The sequence below is a fragment of the Triturus cristatus genome, chromosome 1_2, assembly GCF_964204655.1.
Source record: "Triturus cristatus chromosome 1_2, aTriCri1.1, whole genome shotgun sequence".
In the NCBI taxonomy this organism is placed as follows: Eukaryota; Metazoa; Chordata; class Amphibia; order Caudata; family Salamandridae; genus Triturus; species Triturus cristatus.
In genome coordinates this window covers 1065163943-1065184565 of record NC_140580.1, presented here as the reverse complement: position 1 = coordinate 1065184565, position 20623 = coordinate 1065163943, and the positions used below count along the sequence as shown (strand labels likewise).

The window sequence follows — 20623 nt, the reverse complement described above, 5'->3', positions numbered from 1 at the left end:
AGCGGTGGTAGCTAATTCCAGCTTGTTTAAGGATGAGAGTGAGGGGTTCCATAAAGAGGTTAAAGAGAGATGGTGATAGGATAGATGCCGGGGGGACTCCTAGGGATACCGAAGTGGGGCTAGAAAGACAGTTGTGAATTTTTATTTGCTGTGTTCGGTGTTGTAGGTAGGAGACAAACCATTTCTGTGTGGTACCATTAAGGACAAAACGATCTCTGAGAACATTAAGTAGTGCAGAGTGGTTGATGGTATCAAACACTGCAGAGAGATCAAGGAGGATGAGTAGACACGTCTCGCCATTGTCAAGAGAGTGATGGATGACATCAACAATATTTAGCATGGCAGTTTCGGTACTACAGCCTTTTCTGAAGCCTGGTTGAAGGGGGTCGAGTAGGTTAAAATGTTCTATGTGTTTGTCTAGTGGGAGCAAGGCACATGTTTTGAGGGCTTTAGAAAGAAGAGGGAGGTTAGAGATAGGGCGGAGATTATTTAGGGCATTGGGGTCGGCATGGGAGTTTTTAATGATGGGGGAGATTTGACCAAGTTAAAGAGAGAAAGGGACACATCCTGAGGCCAGGGAGGTGTTGATGATTGTGGTCCAGAATGGTGCAATGATGTGTTTTAGGTCCTGGATAAGGTTTGAGGGGAGGGGGTCTTTGGTGTGAGAAGATGGCTTAAGTTTAGTGATGATGTTGAGAACTTCGTGTTCAGTAACAGGGAGGAAAGTATGCCAGGATGCATTGTTTTTTAGTAGTTAGTTAGAGTGATTGGGAGTAAGAGGAGAAGTTGTGGGTGGAATTGGGGAGAGGTTCTGGGGGTGTAGCATTAGGTGTGTATGAGCGGGGGGATCGGGGTATGGATTGTGCGGTGATGGGTTTAGAGGTGATGTCAGGAGTAGGAAGAGGGCTGGTAGTGGTAGGAGAAGAAGGAAAGGATTGGTCAATTCTGGAAATTTTTTCGTAGAAGAAGTGGGCGATTTCATCACATCAAGCAGTTGAGGACAGCAGGATGGGCGGTGCGGTGGAGGTTTGTTTACGAATGATGTTGATAGTTCTCTAGGTATGTTTTTGGCCCGATCAAGTTAGGTACGGAAGAAGGATGCCTTTTCATTGAAAATGTGTTTCTTGTATGTTGATCTAGCTTCTCTAAGGATGTTAGGTTAGCAGGAGAGGGGTGGTGCCACCAAGTTCTTTTGCATCAGTATAAGAGAACGTCTTTCCTTACTGAGCTCCAAGTTAAACCAAGATTTGGAAGGGATGTTCTTTTGATTTTTAAGTTTGTTTGGGGCAATTTGGTCAAGGACATACGGCTTTGTTAAAATGCTCAGTAAGATCATCAGCATTTTGAGAGAGAGGGGAGAGGAGCAGTTGGGTTTAGAGTTTGGACTCAAGAACACCAGGGGGGATCTGTTTAAGGTTTCTGGTCAATTTCTTTGGCTTGATGGACAGGGTCAGAGGGGGAGGAGACGTGGTAGAAATGGTGAACAGTATAAGGTGGTGGTCAGACCAGTCAATAGGGATGATATTGGTCAGGAAGGCCAGGTCCTTATTGGAAATTATGGCATCTTTGGTGTGCTTAGGGACCTGACAGAGTTGCTGGAGGTCATTGATCTCGAGTAGATTGGAGTGGATGGTGGTTGTGGGGTCTTTGGAGTCATTTGGGTGGAGGTTAAGGTCTCCAAGGAGGGGATTTCTAGAGTTGGATATGGGGGATTGGGTGAGAAGGTCAGAAAGTTCATCAATGAAGGGATGAGGATCTCCAGGAGGGTGGTAGATGTTGTGCAAACGGATAGGGAGGGAACCTTTAATTATAAGTTCAAGTTCGAGGTATGCAAAGGAGGAGTGGCCCGAGTTGCTAACGATGGAGAGCTGAAGTTCATTTTTAAAGATTATGGCTAAGCCACCTCCTGTTCTATAGGGTCTGTCTTTCCTGAGGATAGAGTTTCCGGGGGAGGGTGAGAGTATGTCGAGCAAGCTCGTAGAGTAGTCATTAAGCCAGGTTTCTGTGAGGAACGCAATGTCAATAGATTCACTTAGGATGGATTCAGAGATTTCTATGGAGTGTCGGACAGCAGATCGACTGTTAACCAGCATGCAGGAGAGGGGTTTGGGAATGTTTTTAGGGGGGGCAGGAGTGGATAGTGGTAAGTTGAGGAGGGGGTCTAGGGGAGGAGGGAGAGAAAGGGATTCTGTTGGTCTCGAAGATGACAGGGATGGGCATGTTTTTGGGGGGAGGGTAGGAGTGGATGGTGGAAAGTTGAGGATCGGGGAGAGGGGGATTCTGTTGGTCCCGAGGATAACAGGGATGTTAGAGTAGTGGGGTGGGGGATAATTGATTGCTAAATTGGGCAGGTACGAGTTGCATAGTTCAGAAAGGTCGGAAGGAGAGAACTGGTTCGAAGTGCAGCGAGGCCTGTGCAGATGGCAACAGAGCGGGGTAGTATTCCGAGGAAGATTAAAGTTAGAGGGGAGTTTTCGGTTGGGGGCAACCTAGCACGGAAGAGTGGGGAGCTAGAGGAGAGGGAAATGAAATCTTCTCTAAGTCTGGAGAGTTCCTTCGTTAACCTAGAGAGATCCCGTTTAATATTCAGTAGAGTCTGGGTTAAAGGAGTGAGGGGGGAAAAAGTAGGGAAGTGGAAGGGATGTTCTGTGTTAGCTCCTGAGGGAGGTGGTCTGTTGGGTGTGTGAGGCCAGTGGGGGAGGGATGGGGAGTGATAGGCGTGTGGGGTGCCAGGGGAGGTGGGAGGGTATCAGGAGATAAACAACCTTGGGGAAAGAGGATAAAAAGTTATAAGGGTGTGAAGAGTATGGAGAAGGGTTGCGTCGGGGGTTTAACGGTCGAGTGAAGTTGGGTGGGTGGCATGAGGGGTTCAGGGTGGAATTGGGTGGGTGGGCTGAGGGTTTCGGGGAGGGAGATGGAGAGAGTTGGGAGCATGGATGGGGAGCCGGGGGGAGGGTAAGGAAGTAAGTTGCGGTAGAAAGGAGGGAGGAGGGGGGTTAGGAATAATATTAGGGGATGGGGAGGACGGGTCATTGTAAAGCATGAGTGATTGGAAGTGGAGGTGTGTGGTGGGGATGTCAGGAGGTGTGGGGGACACTAGGGGGAGGGGATGATTGGGAGATAGGATAGGCATTGGTAACAGCAGTGGAGAGGGCGGGGTGAAGGTGATTGGTGTGTGGGAGAGGTAGGGGAAAATAGGGGATGGGGGACTCTAGTGGGAGGGGATGATTGGGAGAAGGAGATTGGGAGATAAGGTTGGCATTGGGAACGGCAGAAGGGGTGAAGGGGATTGGAGTATGGTGGTGATAGGGGGGATGATGGGGGGAGAAAGGGGTTGGGGTAAGGGGGACACGTGAGGGGGGTTGAGCTGATAGCAGGCCGGCAGGTTAGGAATAGTATTGCCTAAAAGGTGAGATAAGGAGCAGAAGTGGTGTTCGAAAATGGAGAGGTGGGATTCTGTAGCTTGAATGATGATGATGCCGGATTTGAAAATGGAGATGTCCACTTTACCTGGGAAGACAGGAGAGGGAGCAGTGGATAGTTTAAATCCATAAGGGATTTTGGTTGAGTTAATGATTGGGAGATGTTGAAGGAAGATGCGTTTCCATTTGGAGGGGCGTCTAGAAAAGAAGATGTAGTTAGTTTTGATGGGGGAAGTGAGGCTGAGGTAGTTATCTACAATAAGAGTTTCAGGGTTACGGATAAGTAATCTGTGTTTTTCTTAGCATTTTTGGATAGATTCGGAGGGTACTGTATAGTCCAGGAGTTGGGGCCATATTTGGAGAGGGTGAAGTCAGGGGGTAAGAGTGCGAGGGCGAGGGTGAGGCATGTTGGGTAAGATATGGGATGGGGAGAGCTAGACGCAGGCAGAGCAGGCAGTAAGGGGTAGGGAAAGGGGGTGGTGGGGTGAGGAGGGTGTGGGTGGAGGGATTGAAGAAGGGGAGAGAGGGTAGAGTTTAAAGGCTGGGAAAGGGGAATCTTGGAGGGAGTGTGAGGGTGAGGGCGAGGAAGCTGCAGGAGGGTGAGTTTAGGGAAGGGACGGGCTAGGAGTATCGTGAAGACGGAGGGCAGCTGGAGGGACAGGTCAACGAAGAGGTTAGGGGGGCAGCGGGGAAGAACTCAACAAGTGAGTGAAGGGAACAAAAAGAGTCACAGGTGATGAAAACATGTGAGAATAACCTAGTAGGGCACCTATGGGCGCACCATTTTCGAAAATATTAAGTAAGCAGTGGAGTTAAGGAATAATAGGCTAGTACATGCTAGGAATTATAATAGAGGGCAGAGTGTGTCATGGGAAATGAAGTTGTGAGACTGAAAATATTGGTGGTTCATGCAAAAACAGGGTGGTTATCTCATAGGATGAGATTCTAATGAAGAGATGAAGGAAAGGGCAGGGTTGATAGGCAAATTAGGGCCAGAGAGGAAGCACGACATCCAAGAGGATCAGGATTATGTCCAGGCAGCGGCCGGGAGAGGGCGCCGGGAAGGGCGTTGTTTGTCAAGGTAGGGGGAGAGGGGAAGGGATCGAATTGGTCAACTGTAGTCCACGATGTTAGCCATCATGGGGAGAAGAGAGGATAGTCGCCATTTTAGGATCGTCGGTGGACCACCATTTTGGGGAGCAGGGCATCTTGGAGCAGTTAGAAAACAAGTGGGATGGGAGCAACAGGGGCAGGCAGAAACCAAAATACAAGCAAGGTGGATGCAGTAAGCAGAGCAAAAAGGTAACATAGAGAAATAAGCATGGGGAATGCAGTCACAAATCAATTCATGTTCATAGCGATGAGGCATCAACCGGCAGATAAGAACAGCTCGAGTCACGAATTGAAACAAAGGAAGCCAAAGGGAGAACGAAAGGTTAGGGGAACATGCCCTTAGGCCAGCAGCGTGAAATGTAGTGAGAAATCCACAGATAGGCAGAACAGCCGAGTCTCTTTCTGCTCTCGGGACGAAGGCTCCGTAATGAGGGGGGGGAGTGCGGAGGAAGAGGGTCCGGTAGTCCAGATTCGTTCTGATTAACAGTACAGAGGCTCCATCATGAGAGGGATTGCGGCAGTAGGGAGCCGGGGAGGGCGTCCAGGCTCTTATAGTTTAGGTATGTGTAATTGTGTGTTTATTAGTACATTTGCTGGCATGGAATAAATATGCACTCATTCACACACACACCCTTTCCACACACACACACACACACACACACACACACACACAAACACACACACACACTATGTATATATATATATATTCTACACTACCACACAATTTTCTGTTGTGAGTTGGAGATTATCTCTGAAAGGCCAGCAGGGTTGATGCAGAGTCATCCTGTAATGAAATGACCTCCATCAGGCAATAGAGTTTAAGACGGTTCTCTGCTCTAGTTACAGATTACAGATAAATCAGCTCTAACGTGCCTCACCAGGAAATGGTATCCTGACTCTCCAAGCAGGTTCCAGTTGGCACACCAGTAGGGGCACAAATCATTCCACTGCATGACAGTTCATAGCAACACCACTCATCCAATCCCAGGTAAAGCACATGCCAATGCCAAGCACCGACTGCCATGGACCTGGTATGACCATATGACTACCTTCCTTTCCAGCACACCGACCAACCGCAAAATGATTCCATTACATTGTCTATTGTAACAGAGAATTTCAAAGCCAGACGGGTACTGTGCTTTAATTAGCAGTTTCTTAAAGAGTTTTGATTTCGCGGGTCTTCTACCTATTAAGAAATGTTGTCCCGTTGTTACTATGTCACTTGTCACTCATTTTCCTCGTGGTGGTTTCCACAAGCACATAAAAAGAGAATAAATACACAAAGACATGACGTGCATGCTTCGGAAACAGCACCCCTGTCCTACTGTTTCCCTGAAGCAGTGCTTAATGTGAGCCGGTGGTTTCCGGTGCTCAGCTCCACAACTTAATTGCCAACACCCGCGCTTGTGACAGTCTGCCACAAGGTGGCGCTGTATTGATAATTTAGAGATGACCACAACAACAGGTAATTAGTAATTTAATATACATTTTAAATAACTATTACCTGCTGCTCAAGACATTCTTATAGCTTTGGCGGCCTGAAATAGTTCAAATTGTCACACTTGTAGGAGTGTGAGGGTTAATAGTTGTGTTGGTACTGTCGTTGGCAGCGCTGGCAGGAGCAATGTGTGGTGCAAGCTGAAGTGACCTCCTGACGAGAGCCCTGGCACTTATTTATTTACAAATTAAGTACTGCCCTGAAGCCCAATCATTGAGGGTTCAATCAGGCAGCTTTTGTTATCTCACTCACTGTTGGGTTTGACATCAATTTCTTGACAGCCAAATCAAGCTCAAACAGCTTTACGTGATCACACACAGCACGCTACCGGACATCTTCACAGCAGCCACATGGCCTTGATAATGAAACACCTCGGATTTCATCCATGTGCAGACATAGCGAGTGCACATCGCCTGGAGTCCACCAACAGACGGTCGTGTATGAACCAGCTCTGCGTGAGGTCGATCCGGTGCAAATATATTTCCCCAGAGGAAAATATCCAGATTGCATAATGTTGATTTGATTTTTCCAATCTTTTAAATATTAAGGGACATATTTTATAGTTTTTGACACAGGGCAGTGCAGCAAGTCACTTTGCTGCCCTGTATCAAAAGGAATGTGCAGTAACTATAAGATACAGAGCATTCCTGTCATCATCCACTGCGCTGGCGCACAAGTGACTGTCTTGCGTCAATGCAGGCACCCTTGCACCATGGTGCAAGGGTGTCTGCATTATAGGAATGATTGTTCCAATTGAAGCCCATGTTAGATGTGAAGGACATCTAACCTGAGCTTCAATTGGAATTCCATAGAGCATATTATCAAGCCCATTATCGCCATTTTAGCGGCAGATTTCTGCCGCTAAAGCGGCGATAATTTTATCACCTGTCTTGATAATATGCCCCAAAGTTATTTCTCCTCATTATGTCTCCCCTGGGGAGGCGAAAGCTTTTGACACATTCCCATTTACAAGTCCTTGTAAATCTGGGAATACATCAAAATCCATGGGTGTTGCATGGGAACACCCACCTCAACGCCCATGGAAAGCCTCTTTGACGCAGATTAAGACAACTCAGCAACTTGCGCTGCTTTGCCCTATATCTACGAGGCCATGAAAAGCCACACAAAGTGGCTGTGCGCGGCCTCGTGGCTATGGATCTGCCTCTGCACTGCGGGTATGTCAAAAACAATTAAGCACCGGCGGAGCAAGTGGCTTGTAAACAAGTCCCTCCGTGTTTTAGATTGTTGTGGCACTGGAGAGAGTTGGGTCTAGCGCAGAACCAGAGGATATTAGAGGGAGGGACATTCTCGAATGGTCATTGTTACTGACTGTTAGTGATGATGGACTGGGTAAAAGAACAGTTTCTTTCTCTTCACTTGAGGATCCCTTTAGGACTCCATGATAGGCAGTGCTTTAAATGGGCAGGGACTGTCCGGTACTGAGTACCTGCACTCTTAAGTTGAAAGGGAGAGTACCTGCACCTCTCAGCACTGGTGCAATCCATTTGATGAGAGGACCGACACTTCTCAGCAGAAAACAGCTACTGTGGCGGGTGAGTACCAGCACTTTATAATTTCCATTTAAAGTGCCAGTGGTAGGCATACTCTTCATTGTTGGGTATGGGCCTGTGACACATCTGCCATTCAAAGCTGGTCTCTGTACACCAGTCTTTAATAGACCAAGTTGTGACTAGCGACATTCTCTCTCACTGAGTAGTAGCACCATTTCTAAAACAAATAGATAATCACAACTGTATTATTCTTACCTTTTCACCTTTGGTACCTTTCAGACCCCGGATACCGTCAGCCCCCTGCAGAACAAGACAAACAATAACATTAGAGCATATAACTCACTGAAGTCAAACTGCTAGACCCTTTCCACCTGGAAATGATAATTCAGAAATGTTACCATCAAGACTGGAATATTGGTTGATAGTGAAAAAAGCCTGCGTGGTATTATCTATGGTTCGAAAAACACCAAGTGCAAGTTGAGAGAGCTGCAGAGAGTGTGTCCCGCCTTGTTTTTGGATGTAATACATGGCTGTCATGTTGTCGGTGCGGACTAAGACAGTCTTGCGTGATATATGTTTTTGAAATGCTTTTAGGGCTAGGAAGATGGCTAGTAACTCCAAATGGTTGATGTGGAGTACATTTTGTTTAGGTGTCCACCTGCCCTGCATGGCGTGATGTAGTAGGTAAGCTCCCCAGCTGGAGAGCGATGCGTCCGCTTTAATGACTATTTGAGGAACTGGCTCGAGGAATGGTTCTTGGTGTTCCACCACTGCAGAGAGCGATGGGTACAACCGTCTACCAACACCAGATCTGTTAGCTGACCTTGAGCCTGGTTCCATTGGCGTGCTAAGCACTCTTGGAGAGGACGCATCTGGAGTCTTGCATGAGGCACTATGAATATGCAAGAGGCCATCATTCCTATGAGTTGCATGAACACTGGAGCTGGAAGAGAGTGTTGCGGTTGGAATCTGGCGAGAAGAGCTTGGATGCTTGATATCCTGGTGGGACTGGGATAGGCGAGCGCTCTTGAGGTGTCTATTGTGGCACCGAGGTATTGTTGCGTGTGGGACGGTTGGAGCTGGGACTTGGCGTGATTTATTGTGAATCCCAGGTTGTGGAGTTGTTGAATAGTGGCGTGAGTGTGTTGTACACACTGATTGTACGACTTGGCTTTCATGAGCCAGTCGTCTAGTTATGGAAAGACATGTATGTTTTGTCTTCTTAGATGTGCTGCCACTACTGCTAGGCACTTGGTGAACACTCTTGGTGCTGTGGTGACTCCGAATGGGAGCACCTTGAATTGATAGTGCTGGCCGTCCACTACGAATCTTAGATATTTTCTGTGAACGCTGTGAATAGGAATGTGGAAATAGGCGTCCTTGAGGTCTAGAGTAGCAAGGAAGTCGCCCTGGGAAAGCAGAGGGAGGACCTGCTGAAGTGTGACCATGTGGAAATGGTCTGAATGTATGTATATGTTTAGAGGTCTAAGGTCTAAAATAGGCCTTAGAGATCCGTCTTTTTTTGGTATGAGGAAATAGAGGGAGAAGACTCCCTTGTTTTGTTGGTGCAGGGGAACTGGTTCTATTGCACTTTTTTGTAGGAGGGAGATTACCTCCTGCTTTAAAAGTGACAGATGTTCTTGTGACATTGGACGGTGTTTGGGTGGGATGTTTGGGGGGGTAGATGTAAGTTCGAGACAGTAGCCTGACTGAATTATTTTGTGGACCCACCTATCTGAAGTGATGTTTATCCAGGCAGGGAGAAATTGGGGAAGTCTTCCCCCGACTGGAGTGGAATAGTCTGGGGGAAGTGAAGGGAAGTCATGGGGAAGGTGTGAAGGCAGAGCAGGAGTTGTTATTTTTGCAGAAGGAGGCCCAAGCTGGACAGTCCCTGGCCTCGTGCTCCAGTGAGAGGCAGAGGTTGCACACCTCATGTAGGTCGGTGTGGGGAAACTTCGACCCACATCGAGGACACTTTTTAAATGGCGTCCTTTCCATGAGCCGGAGATGAGGCCCTGGTAGGCCCGAAGGCCTTCGTCGACGACCGGAATCGAAGACTTCGAGTGGAAGGGCACGTGTGGTTGGAAATGTGATCGAAACAATACCGTCGAGATGGGAAGGATTGCGCGTTGAAGAGAAACCGTTAACGGTTCCGAGCTGGAACGCGAGAACACATCCGAGCCCGATGGCGGAAAAAAACAATCTGAGGATGGAGCCGAAGCCCATGCGCACTATGAACCAAAGGAGGAGTCACATACCTCGTGACTTCCAAAGACTTTCCAAGACAAAAACAAGTGCAAACATCCGGGCCCAACACCAGATGGCGATCTATGCACAGTGTGTAATGTGCAGCTCATATGCCTCGAACATTGCTTTGTTTAAAAAGCAATCACAGACATGGTGGTCTGCTGACCCCAGCAGGCCATCGTCTCTGTGAGTGCAGGCTATTCCCAATGTGTTGTAAAGCGAGACCTACCTCAAGAATATTAATGAGGTAGATCTATTTGCAACCCACAGGGAATCACAAAATGCGTCTAAGACACATTTCTACATAGGTGTTTGTGATTGCAAAATTGTGAATTGCAAACATTTGCAATTAGGAAATTGCAAACTGGCATTTATGTACATCTGACCACTGGTGACAGTGTTCATTTGCTAGAGTCCTCGTTAGTGACCCAGTACCACTTCCCTTTGTTACTGCACCTATGTCAGACCCCATGTCACTGGTGGTACTCCTGTGGCAGTGTGCCAGTAACTGCGTGGGCCCTGTGACATTGTTGGTGCCGCTGTGTCAATGTTTCTGCCTTATTATCCCGCGTGGTGTTATTGTTTGATGACAGAATACTTATACCACCCTCCACTTCGAAGCACTAGAAGCACAGAAGAGCCAAGAAGCCTGACGGGAAAGATTAACAAGAGAACTTTTGATCTCAAATATGCATCCGGGATGATGAGTGTTTTATGAAGGTTAACATGCAGAATGCAGCACATATAGAGGAAAAAACAAGGAGAAATAGATATTTATCTTTGTTACGCCTCTCCTGGGGAGAAATATCTTTTTGGCACATTCCCAGGTTTACAAGGTCTTGTATATCTGGGAGTGCATAAAAAAGCCATGAGAGTTGTGTGAGAACACCCACGCAATGCCCATGGAACTCCTACCCAAGGCAGTGTAGCCCAGTGCAGCCATTTGTGCTGCGTTGCATTAATCCATATTTTTGGAGCCACTCAAAGCCATCTAAAGTGGTTTTGCATGGCATCAAATATACGACCTGGGGTTTGTGTTACTCTTGCACCGCCACGCAAATGGGGTCATAAATTTGGCCCATAGTTTTTCTACTGGAAGGGTCCCCGTTAAGTATAAAACCTATACTGGACGGGAACGTATGCACCCTTTCAATATTGTGCAAGGGTGTCTGGTAAGTGAAAGCCAAGAGTACGCCAGTTCTGACTCCATGTCTTTGAAGATATAGTGCTGATTTTGCCTTTCACATTGACTCAGTACAGTGCTGCAACTTTTGTTGCTGCGCTGCGCCAATAATCACTAAATCTGACCTTTGAGTTGATGTTTGTTTCACCGTGCTGTGCAGATCTGTAATTTTAAACTGCGTGCTGGAAGTATTCGGAGGGGAATGAGTGTTATCATGAATTAAGTGATTTGAAATGAGGCTGGTGGTGTATTAACCCTACCTCCTGACAGGTGTAATTCTTATGGAGGTGCCTAGCCCTTCTACTTCCTCCATCCCATCACCTGTCGCTTTAGCCATGGTGTGAGGAGCGTAATGTCCTCAATTTGGACAGAAGGTAGATTATGTCCACCCTGAAGGGCTCATTAGCTGGCCTTCACGCGTTAGTGGCACCATCATAAGCTGAGGGAAATACCTCCTGGACTTTTTGCTTAAGCTTCCTTGTCTAGGTGTCCAAACAATGGCATTACCATGTCTCTCCCTCGTCCGCTTCCTTCTTCTAGCCCAATAGTCCACTGACGAGGGCTATACTGGCTGTTAAAGACCCTAAACCCAAGCTTAGACCCGAGCAGCAAGCGAGGGTCTATACGAAGGCCTTTAACAACAGCTGTAGCCCGAGGCAGAAGGGTTATCAGGCTTTTAGAAGATTCCACCCACTGAGTGGAGAATGTTCGAAATTAAAAAGGGAAAAATAGAAAGACAAACACTAGAATGTTGGAGCTTATACCATCCATTATTAGCCCTGAGACACTTCATTGACTTCAAAGGACCTCCCAACATTCCAATGTCCTAATACCATTTGCACAATGTGATAAATGATTAAGAGCTCACAGTAACAGGGAGACCTGAAATGTGATCCCAGAGTAATCACTTTGTCAATTTTGTCACTTTGTCACCTGTGATCCTGGGCAGTTCAATGTGCATCACAGTGCCTCAGTTCTCTGAGTTGAAACATGTTTTTTTCAAGTTCTATTCAATTTCATAATTGCTAAATACTTCATTACTAAAAAATATATTGTTACAAGTCCTTTATACATGTGGATGTTTTATATTTATACCTGAAACATCTTTCCATTGTAGAATAATGCATTTGGTTAAACTTTGATGACCATACCTTTATTTCTGCAAATTCTATGCTATATGTGTTCGTGCGATTTCATTTAGTGCTTTTATGGGAGTACTAGGATTAAAGCACATTTTAGTGGGAGGGCACATGGCGTTAGTTCATGAATGCAACTGGCCTGAATAGACGGCGTGACTCGTGACACCGGGCCTGTTCCCTGGTGGCCCCCCAGCGGCCGAGAATGGACCCCCCTTGGGAGTGATGGCCCTCCTGAGGTCTCTCTAGGGTCTGCTGGTTGGAAGCTACCTAGGCCAGTCTTTGGCTCTTACTTCAGAGGTTCTGATTAATTGCGATCATTCGACTTAACAATTTTAGTGGGTGAACTAATGCTGTTAGGAAACTGAGGGCCCAGACTTTTGAATGAAGACGTGGATAATGGATTTAAATGATAAGGGCAACGTAACGAATACACACTGATGAATTCTAAGTAAAAGTGTTTTTTTTAGAAAACCATACAAGTTTTTTTGTTGTCAAACATTGAGCTAAAATCCAAGGCTATGATGTAAGTCCGATAATTTGCCCCTTTTATCCGATACTGAACAAATATTCAAAATGTATATTTGTTTTAAAAGTTGATAAATGTTGTCAGACTAGAGTCCGAATTGTATTCAGAGATATTTGCTTGATCTCGAAAATTTTAATTTCTAAAAAACTAAAATTCTCAACAATTTTCAGTTTACTCTGGTCTTGTCCCTTAGTTTGAAAAATCACATTTCTCTCGTAAACCTAACAAGCCTTAATAAGGTTATCACTATTATCAAATGATGGGTGAAGAAAAGCAACATGAATAGATGGATGGATGGATGGATTGGTGGAAGGACAGATCGATGGACTGATGGGCGAGCCTGCCAGAAAGCACGCAGATCAATAGGTGGATGGATCAATGGCTAGATGGAAGGTCAGACGGACAGGTTGGCCAACTGGTAATGGATGGATGGATGGATGGATGGATGGATGGATGGATGGATGGATGGATGGATGGATGGATGGATGGATGGATGGACGAACGGATGGATGGATGGACAGATGGATGGACGGATAGATCAATGACATTTGTAAGTGGTCTGTACCTGGGGCAGATGAATGAACAAGCAGATAGAAACACAGAAAGATCGAGGTGGCACAAGTTGCGGACTTTCTTAAAGAGATATGTGTAGACTTTGTGGTACCTTTCTTGCCCAGTTGCCATATTAACTTGTACAAGTATATGAGTAAGTGAGATAACCGTCTCATTCCATAAGTTGACTTCGCCATGTTTTAGCTGCGGTTAGAGCAAGCTGTAAGTAAGTAGCTGCTGCTGTCTCTGGAAGCAGCACAATGCTTACCTTGACACCACGAGGTCCCGGATATCCGATGGGGCCCTGCGGACCAGCTGGACCCTGTAAACAAACAGAAGAGGATTAGGCCGGTGAACAATCTGGAACAGGATCTCCCAAAGTACAATCATTTACATTATAACGAACATCTCCATCTGCACTTGCACTGGAACTGCGGTATATTCCGTGATTATGGTCAAATTAGATACATGGTAAGAGACACACCTTTATGACAATCAGCTACAGTGCTCAGCTGTGTTCAAGAAGTTACATCTTTGGTGCATCACACAAAGAACACCACAGCACTAGGTCTTGTACAGTAACAGCATGGATCCATAGCAAATTAGGGCTCAATGGCTCATCTGCAAAATAATCAGAGAGCAATTTTCTTGCACAGTATTGAACAGCGAAGCCGCAGTCACGAGTGAATCTGCAGTCGTGTGAGTGATTCTGCAGTCACATGAGTGAATCTGCAGTCACATGAGTGAAAATGCAGTCACATCAGTGATACGCAGTCACATGAGTAAATCCACAGTCACATGAGTGAATACATAGTCAAATCAGTAAAATATGCAATCACATGAGTGAATCTGCAGTCACATGACTGAATATGCAGTTACACAAGTGACTTTGCAGTCTTAGGAGTGAATACACAGTCAGATAAGTGACTATGCAGTCACAGTAGTGAATACGCAGTCACATAAATGAATCTGCAGTCACATGAGTGAATACGCAGTCACACAAGCGAATACGGACATGAGTCAATACGCAGTCACACAAGTGAATCCGCAGTCTCATGAATGAATCCAGTCACATGAGTCAATCCATAGTCATTGAGTGAATACGCAATCACATGAGTGAATCTGCAGCCACATGACTGAATATGTAGTAACATGAGTGAATCCACAGTCACATGAGTGAATGCGCAGTCACACAAGTGAATACACAGTCAGATGATTGAATACGCAGTCACATGAGTGAATCTGCAGCCACATGACTGACTACGCAGTCAAAAGAGTGAATCCACAGTCACACATGTGCATGTGCAATCACACGAGTGAATCCACAGTCACATGTGTGCATATGCAGCTACACGAGTGAATACACAGTCACATGAATGAATCTGCAGTTACATTAGTGAATACTCGGTAACACAAGCGAATATGGACTTGAGTGACCATATAGTCACATGAATGAATTCGCAGTCACACGAGTGAATACAAATTCACAAAAGTGAATATGGACATGAGTGAATACACAGTCATACAAGGGAATCCGCAGTCACATGACTAAATCCGCAATCAAGTGAGTGAATCCGCAGTCATATGAGTGAATACATAGTCAGACGAGTGAATCCACAGTCACATGAGTGAATCCACAGTCACTTAAGTGAATTTGCAATCACATGAGTGAATACGCAGTCACAGAGTGAATGCAAAGCCACATGAGTGAATACGCAGTCACATGAGTGAATACGTAGTCACACTAGTGAATGCGCAGTCACACGAGTGAATGCACAGTTATATGAGTGATTACTCATTCACAAGGTTTAACCACACATCCTGCAGTAGCTGAACCCGGAAAGCATTGACACGTTGTCTCTGGTGTCTGACTCTACAGTGAAGTGTAGTTTGAAATCCAATTTAAAACACATCATTAAACTTCACGGAGGCGCGAGGCCGAGTGCCACTGGGGAAACTGACAGGGACGCTAGCTTCACTCTTCTTTCCGTGCACTTTGTCTGTGGCTGACCACTGGATGGTGTCATTCAAAGTTTTGTACTTTTTTTTTATTTGCCTGCGCTCTTTATACTTCAGGACCCCAGTCACTCCAAACCAAAAGTGAATGCATTCAGTGGCGCCTGTGAGCGTTAGACTCCCCTGCAGCTGGCCTCACACTTTCTTCCTTTTGAGAATCCCTGGTGACAATACTACAGGCCCCCTGGATTTAGCCCCCACGCCTCCAGCTGGAGGTGGGCCCTCACTGGTCACCAGGAGTCAGTTCTCTCTTGTACAGTACACTCCCACCCTGCCATGTTCTTGTGAACCACAATCAAGGCTGACAGGCGGCTAATGAGATAGTATTGACATCTACAAACCTCATCAGCCGAATGGGATGTGGCAGGAATAGAGATGTGCTGTTTTACAGCTGACAGACAGCTGTGGAGGGAGGGAAGAGCTTCCTCTTCGCCAATCGTCTGTCTTGGTGTGCCTCACAAACAGAGCCCCGACACAACATATCGTCGCACTGGCTCTTAACATTGAGGCAAGAATATAGAGGGGCAGATTTACAAGCCCCTTGCAACAGTTTTACACCACCGTTGCGTCACTTTTGTAATGCAGCATCGGCGTAAACAATGAGCCATTATGCAACATATTTACAACGTGACGCATCTAGTGAGATGCGTCACGTTGTAAAGCCCTGCGCTAAATTATACCTGCGTCAGGCATAATGTATGCAGGGTGGGCGTTCCGTCGCAAGGAAGCCCCGTAAAAGTGACGCAGTGAAATCTACAGAATTTCACTGAGTAACTTTTACGTCCCCGCAGCTTGAAGCAGGCATAAGGAGTGACGCAGCATATAACGTATAGGGCACCCCTGAGCAGTGCTGGAGTTGCGTCGCGCTTGCGACACAACTCCCGCACTGCGTCACCCTTACGGCGACAAATGCATCACGCATTTGTCTATCCGTGCGCCATGGTGCACCGCATTGTAAATGCGGTGCAAGGGGCTATTTGAGTCACGCAAAATAACTGGCGCGTCCCTGCTAATATGCAGGGATGCTCCGATTTTTGTAAATCTGCCCCAGAGAAGTCAAAGTAAAGGCTTATTATTGTTTTTGTTTTTTTTAAATCTCTAGGGGAGACTTTCAAAATAGCGCGACAGCCGCAGCACGTCTGTTTTTCCGACCATCTCTTGGCCCAGCACACATTTCTCCAAAGGTCCCCCTGCTCTGTCACTTTTGACACTCTCCCCTTACCACCAGGCCGTCGTTCCCTTGAGCCCGTCAACAGGTGAAATGGAAGTTAACTCGTCTCCTGATAACGCGTGTGCAGCTGTTCGCCACGCCAAACTTCACAGTTTGTTTTTATTGTTTGTCGGTGTGCAGTTAGTAACATGATTGCCCTCACAGCGCGCTGTCGTGTACTGTATTGTAACATTTGTATAGCGCTGGGCACTGTAAACAAAAAAAGAATGGTTGTCTTCACAGTCATATATGGGCTTAAGAGACATTTCAGGGTGATACGGTCTTCTGTTCTTAAATTAACACATTTCTGTCTCTTGAAAGTCAATCACAATTCTTTGTCCTTCAAAAAATACCTTTTGTCCTGCGTGATATCGGGCAAGAGTGTCTTTTCAGGCTGCACCGGAGTTAAATTCATGTTTGATATTGTGTCAGCACATAGAAGCTGTCTGTGTTAAAAGGAAGCACTACGCTTCAAGAGGAACTGTGATGACCACTGGTGTACGAGCACTTTGTAATACGAGTTAGAAAGTGTCTATCGATCTGCACATTAATTGGAGCGTGACAACATAATAGCCAGCACAGTGTTTTAATAATTCTTACTTACATTTAAAAAATCGCGCAAACAGTTCGAATCCTGTAAAAGCAAATATTTGTAGGAAACTTCCAAGGTGTATATTTAGATGTGATTTAAGTTTACCTTATTGTTATCTGTTGCATATTGTATCTGGTTAGATTGTGCCAAAATGAAAGCAAATTGTTGTGATAGACGCTGATTATGTGTTTTGTAGTTTGAGATCGTTTTCATAAGAGTGGTCTGAAACGGGAAAGGTTCTCAAAAGTTAATTTTCACATTTCACGGAGAAATGATTAATTGATTATTCTGACTGACAGCTCGAAAGGGCGGGTGCAAAGGGAATGTTACAGTCTTCGATTTTAGGGAGCGGCCTGCACAATATTTGAGTGAGATGCTAGATGCCTGAATCCGATTTATTCCTCTTCTCCCGTGGCTTCCAGGGACCTTTTTCTCCTGCAAAGACTGCTGCTATTATAGTGCCTGAATCAAAGTACAGCACTGCCATCGTGTGGCCAAAGAGTGGTAGTTGGAACAGTCAGGATAACAATTTTTTCCCGGGAGCGCAGAGTTTTGCATTTGAAGACTTTTCAAAAACCCTCTGACGTTCTCCTGAAAACATTTTGAGGCTCAATCGGAGACTTTATTCTTTTTCTTATGATCTGCCTTGTGATTTGAAGTTTCTATGTCACTTGAGGTTGCGAGATAGCCCGGTGGCTTGAGAAATTCACCTTTGACTTTTTGATGAATGGTTTAATCGGCGCACCGCCAGCTCCGCAATGTTGAGTCTGATATATAAGGAGCGCTACTGTACTGGGGAATACCACTAGGTCTGGGGAAAACTTTAATTACACCGGTGTAATTTTAAGAAATTGTGCGTTAGACTTGTTGCCCAAAATTGCACCATTACACCACATTGAGGGGCATATTATCAAGACAGGCAATACAATTATCGCCGCTTTAGCGGCAGAAAACTGCCGCTAAAACGGCGAAAATGGGCCTGATAATATGCTCTATGGAACTCCAATTGAAGCTCAGGTTAGATGTCCTTCACATCTAACATGGGCTTCAATTGGAATTTCATAGAGCATATTATCAAGCCCATTATCGCCATTTTAGCTGCAGTTTTCGCCTGTCTTGATAATATGCCCCTGTGTACTTATGCCGCAATTCACTGCAAAATTAGGGGTATATTTTCAAACATTTTGCGCTGGATTAGCATCACAAAATGGCGCTAACCAGCTCAAAATGTTTTTTCTAATTAATTTTCCAGTGCAAAACTTGTTTTGCGCAGGAAAGTTCACTACAAGTAATGCAGAGCAGCACAAAGCATTGCTTTGCGATACTTAGCGTCAAGGGAGCGATACATGGGTGGTACACAGGCATTCCCATGCAACCACTCATGCTTTTTGATGCAAAACCCTATGTACAAACAATTGCAGACAGGGTTTAGCATCAAAAGGTAACACCATCTGAAAGGCGGCGTTAAGAGGAGAAATGTTTTAATTTCTCCATTCTTTTCCTAATTTGCATGCATTTTGCACTGTGCGGCACACATACAAAGTGGGAAAAGACTTTGGGCAGATTTACAAGCCCCTTGCGACACTTTTAAGCCGCCGTTGCGTCACTTTTGTGATGCAGCAGCGGCGTAAACCATGCACCACGTTGCAACTTATTTACAACGTGACGCATCTAGGCAGATGCGTCACGTTGTAAAGCCCTGCACCACATGAAACCTGCGTCAGGTTTCATGTGGGCGTTCTGTCGCAGGGTGGGAGTTCTCTCGCAGGAAAGCCCCGTAGAACTGACGCAGTGAAATCTACAAGATTTCACTGAGTCAATTTTACGAGGCTGCTGCGTCAAATCCTTACGCCTGCTAGAAGCATGCGTAAGGAGTGACGCACCACGTTAAGTATGGGCGGCCCCTGTGCATTGCATGAGTTGCATCGCGCTTGCGACGCGACTCCAGCAATGCGCCGCCCGAACGCCACAAGATGCGTCACACATCTGCCTATCCTTGCACCATAGTGCACCGCATTGTAAATGCGACGCATCCGTGGTGGTGCAAGGGGAGATTGCGTGCCGCATCTGTTCTGGCGCATCCCTGCTGATTTGCAGAGATGCGCCAGAAGTTGTAAATCTGCCCCTTTGAACTTATCTAGGCATCGTATTTTGTACAGGAATGCTAAAAACCTGTGCTAGACTCAGGCACGCACCTTAGCGATATGGCGCTAAGGTGTGTGCCTGGTGCACAGCAGCTGAAATCAGCGCCGGCGCTAGGGAGAGGGGAGGAGAGAGGCTCATTTCTGTAGATATGGCACTCTCCTGCTCCCTCCCTGTCTCGCAATGCAGCACAGCATTTTTGGCTGCGCTGCATGAGTTTTAAAAAATCTGCCTCTTAGAGAGTGGGAAAAACCAGTTCGCGAGTGGCTGTTGTTCAGCTTTTTTTAGCGCAAGGTGTATCCCTGCATGAAAAATTGAATGATGACGCATTTCCCACCGAAAATGTAGCACCAAATGCTGGATTTGCATTGCGCAAAATTTTGCATATTTTGCCCATTTATGTAATTATATGAAAGCAAATTGCGTATATTTTGCCCACCCTCAAATACCACGCCCTTTTATTCAACATACCCAAAGACAATTAATTTGTTACTATGTGCACTTTTGGTGGGCATTAGCTTGACAGTTGTAGGCCATGGCATTCCAGCAACTAGTATCAAACATTAACAAAGCTATGACCGTGTGTGGTTTGTGTAAGTGTGTATGAGTGCACATTATATATATTATTATTTTTATTAATGTTACTATTATCAGTGTTATTAAAGGTAACTGCCTTTAACATATTCTCAGAATGGCAATAGGAATGAAAGAGTTTATGTGGGCCTGTTGAGTATAAATCAGGCTCAGTATAGGTGCCTGCGTTTTTGTTTGTTTATTTATTTATGTATTGATATATTTATTTTAGGCTTTTGTATTAGGTAAAGCGTAATTTTGTGCCTGCTTCGGTCACCTTGCTATGTGATATAGAACAAGCTGCGCTGATGTATGGAGGGGTGCTGGTGTGGTGGGCTGATTTGGTCTCATGATTGGGGTGCTGGAGGCACAGTGGGAATAGGAGAGAAGGGTCTGTTGGAGTAAAAGGTTGAGTGGTCCTGTTTTGTCAAGGTAGTAGCCAAAACATTCTTTATGTAAACGGTTTTAGACACCTCCTGCACAGGAGGTGACTCGGTCAGCAAGGCCGAGCTGGTCATTCGGCACTCTGGCATTACCCCGCTAGGCTGCAAGCTATCACACAGGTCTTCAAGCAGGATGAGCTGCCTTGACCTAGCCATGCAGCCCCCAAGGCCCCATCCTAGTCACAACCTGCTGAAATCGGGGGCTGGCATGAACATTTTTGTCAGGGACAATTCTTATTTCCTGGGCTGGGAACAAACTGTTTCAGAGAGCTTTTCTGAGAGCACTTATTGGTTTCGCTCCTCAGTTCTTAATAATGTACCTCTTCTGGCATATCAACGGGCTTATTTATGAGACTCCTGTGTCACTTTTTATTCACATAAAGTGGTACATCCATGACGCAGGCCTCTGATTCCAATTTATGAAGCCATGCAAAGCCACCCTGCGTGGCTTTGAGT

The 20623-nt window shown here is 45.9% G+C and overlaps 1 protein-coding gene across 2 annotated transcripts in view; it reads right to left on the bottom strand.

The window, feature by feature from the left end:
* Positions 1-20623, bottom strand: part of LOC146868662 (collagen alpha-1(V) chain-like) — a 469251-nt gene that overhangs the window by 106763 nt on the left and 341865 nt on the right. For both annotated transcript variants that reach the window (XM_085612768.1, XM_085612776.1), the window contains exons 27-28: positions 13460-13513; positions 7800-7844 (exon numbers count right to left, since the gene is read on the bottom strand). In XM_085612768.1, the coding sequence (XP_085468894.1) occupies positions 7800-7844; positions 13460-13513 (99 nt within the window). The remainder of the gene's footprint in view (positions 1-7799; positions 7845-13459; positions 13514-20623) is intronic.